Source organism: Lycium barbarum, chromosome 7 (assembly GCF_019175385.1).
Source record: "Lycium barbarum isolate Lr01 chromosome 7, ASM1917538v2, whole genome shotgun sequence".
Taxonomy (NCBI): Eukaryota; Viridiplantae; Streptophyta; class Magnoliopsida; order Solanales; family Solanaceae; genus Lycium; species Lycium barbarum.
In genome coordinates this window covers 111,540,914-111,543,199 of record NC_083343.1, presented here as the reverse complement: position 1 = coordinate 111,543,199, position 2,286 = coordinate 111,540,914, and the positions used below count along the sequence as shown (strand labels likewise).

General features: G+C 30.6%; 1 protein-coding gene across 1 annotated transcript; it reads right to left on the bottom strand.

The window, feature by feature from the left end:
- Nucleotides 1-202: 202 nt before the first annotated feature.
- LOC132602428 (subtilisin-like protease SBT2.4) lies at nucleotides 203-1,924 on the bottom strand. Its single transcript, XM_060315280.1, has 3 exons — nucleotides 1,647-1,924; nucleotides 1,084-1,234; nucleotides 203-584 (listed from the first exon to the last, which is right to left on the bottom strand). The coding sequence occupies exons 1-3, from the start codon at nucleotides 1,721-1,723 to the stop codon at nucleotides 522-524; spliced, it is 291 nt and encodes a 96-aa protein (XP_060171263.1). The 5' UTR covers nucleotides 1,724-1,924; the 3' UTR covers nucleotides 203-521.
- Nucleotides 1,925-2,286: the final 362 nt, after the last annotated feature.

The window sequence follows — 2,286 nt, the reverse complement described above, 5'->3', positions numbered from 1 at the left end:
ATTTGTTGTGATTTTGTTTTACACGCCTCTTAATAAATATTAATTAGGAGGAAATTTTAATTATTTTAGCCTTCGTTGGTTTTGAACAATCGTGATATCACTCCATAGTTGAGTTGTTTGTAATCTTCAAAAACAATAACTACTAAGGGTGAAGTGAAAAAATATAATTAATTTTATCTTAAACTGTTAAATAATAAATAATTTGAGACAATGATTTTTATAATCACGACAGATAATTTGAGACAGGTAGAATAAAAAGTAAATACATGGCCGTGGTTGGGAGAGTGGGGTTGGGGGGCGGGGATGGGGTTAAGTTGAGAGAGCAGTTATTATCTAAAGTACAATATTAATGACTTCATATATATAAAATATATATGCTTTGTCGTCCCATAAGACCAAGCATTTACTAACGCAATATTCTTGTCCCACCCCCCATATGTTTTTTTCTAATTTTATTTTTCTAAATTCCATTTAGTAGCAAGAAATAATTCAAACGCCTCAAATCCTAATATTGGCCTGCATTATGCCAATTCTTGGTTTTTCTCCACAACCCTCACGTCTTTTGCAGATCGAAGCACATTAGCCTGTAAAATTTGTGAAATGCCAATAATGTTAAGAATTAAATTAATTAATATTCAAATTATTGGAACATCCTATTCACCAGAAAAATACATAAAAAGGTGAAAATGTGTGTTTGTTAGGGGAGGAATTCAAGAAACAAGTCATTTTTCGACAACCAAAAAAAAAAAGGAAAAAAAAAACAAAGACCTTTTTTGCTTATGTTTTTCTCCACTAGTCAAGTTAAAATAGTTTTTAGATTCTAGAGAGTGTTGGATAATGAAACAACATTTCTTCTGAAAAATATTTTTAGAAAAAAAAATTTTGAATTTTTTTTTCTATTGTACTAATAGGGGCGGAGTTATTATAAGATACTGCTTCAAAAAGTCTCAATAATTCAATAATTATTTTTTTAGATCTTGTATTCGTATTAGAAAATTTATTAAAATATTTACTTGTGAATTTTGTAACTAAAACAAGGACACCTGTAAATTCGATGGCAAATTCAGAACCCATAAAAGATACCTGATCATCGGTGATTTCTACAGCAAAGCCATCAACGATAACTAAGGACATTGTCTTGTTGTAGCTGCCTGGCTCAAGGGTATTTTCTAACAACTCATCATGCTTCTTGCACAAGTACACATCAAGCTCTTGGCTAATTCCCTTCTTCGTTCTATAATATTATGTACGTCATTTTTAGACAAATTAGTAAAAAGTAAAGACAAAATACATAGATAACTTGGCCTGAACTGACAATTAAACATTTCAACTTTGAGATTACACATCTAGACACCTCAAATTGTCTCCATTGTATCTCGTGGGCATTCGATTTAGAGGTGTCAGGATGATCATTTTGTAAGTTGAAGTATTCAACTGACAAATTGAAGATAGAATTGAAGTGTCTATATGATCATATTGTAAGTTGGAGTGTTGAACTGACAGAAGAGGTCAAACAGAAGAGGCCAAATTTAAATGTCTATCTATGTATTCTGTCAAAACTAAAACTAAGAATCTTAGCCATTCCTTTTTTTCTTTTTGGTAACAAATGCTTTTGCATTAGAAGATAATAATAAGATAATTCTAACCTGTTGGATTTAAGGCGCTCATATTCTGGATCATATTTCATGAAAACAAAGTAAAGTTCTCTTATACTTGCCATCATGACCCCCCTCTCTCTCTCTTCCCCCACTTCTATTTCAGATTTTTCTCAATAGAAAATGTGCTTGAGGAAATAAATCTCAAGAAGTGGTTATTTATACAAAAAAAGATTTTTCTAGCTCAGTTAAAGTGGAAAGTTAGTAGTACTGGCTATACAAGTAGAAGAAAGTTCTACGTGTGCAGAAGAGGATTTACTAGTTTACTCCTGAATGAAAATCGAACTTATCCCTGAAAAGAATATAATAGAAGTAAAACATAATTTGTTGCGTAAACTTGAACTCAGAAAAGATAGAGTCCGTGGCATTTTGCACCCTTAATGTGTGCTCTTTTTTTCAACTTGCACCCTATTCTATTTTTTTTTATGATTTAAACCCCAATCTCTTTATTTCCTTGCAAAACAATAAATTCACCCTTTTTATAAATTTACCATGAGGGCAAAATAGGAATACAAATAATATATCTTTTTTTCCTTCAATTTATTTATTTTATTAGAACTGCAACAACAATAAATTTTATTTTCAAAGCTCTTTTTTTTTTTTAAGTGATATTTCTCTATCAATAGTTGCT

What these genes read in the sequence shown, in the direction of transcription:
- LOC132602428 (XM_060315280.1), bottom strand. Translation starts at nt 1,723, where the DNA reads ATGATGGCAAGTATAAGAGAACTTTACTTTGTTTTCATGAAATATGAT. An exon ending in GAGCGCCTTAAATCCAACAG is followed by an intron (nt 1,235 to 1,646) that starts GTTAGAATTATC and finishes ATAATATTATAG; the next exon opens with AACGAAGAAGGGAATTAGCC. An exon ending in TAGAAATCACCGATGATCAG is followed by an intron (nt 585 to 1,083) that starts GTATCTTTTATG and finishes CAAATTTTACAG; the next exon opens with GCTAATGTGCTTCGATCTGC.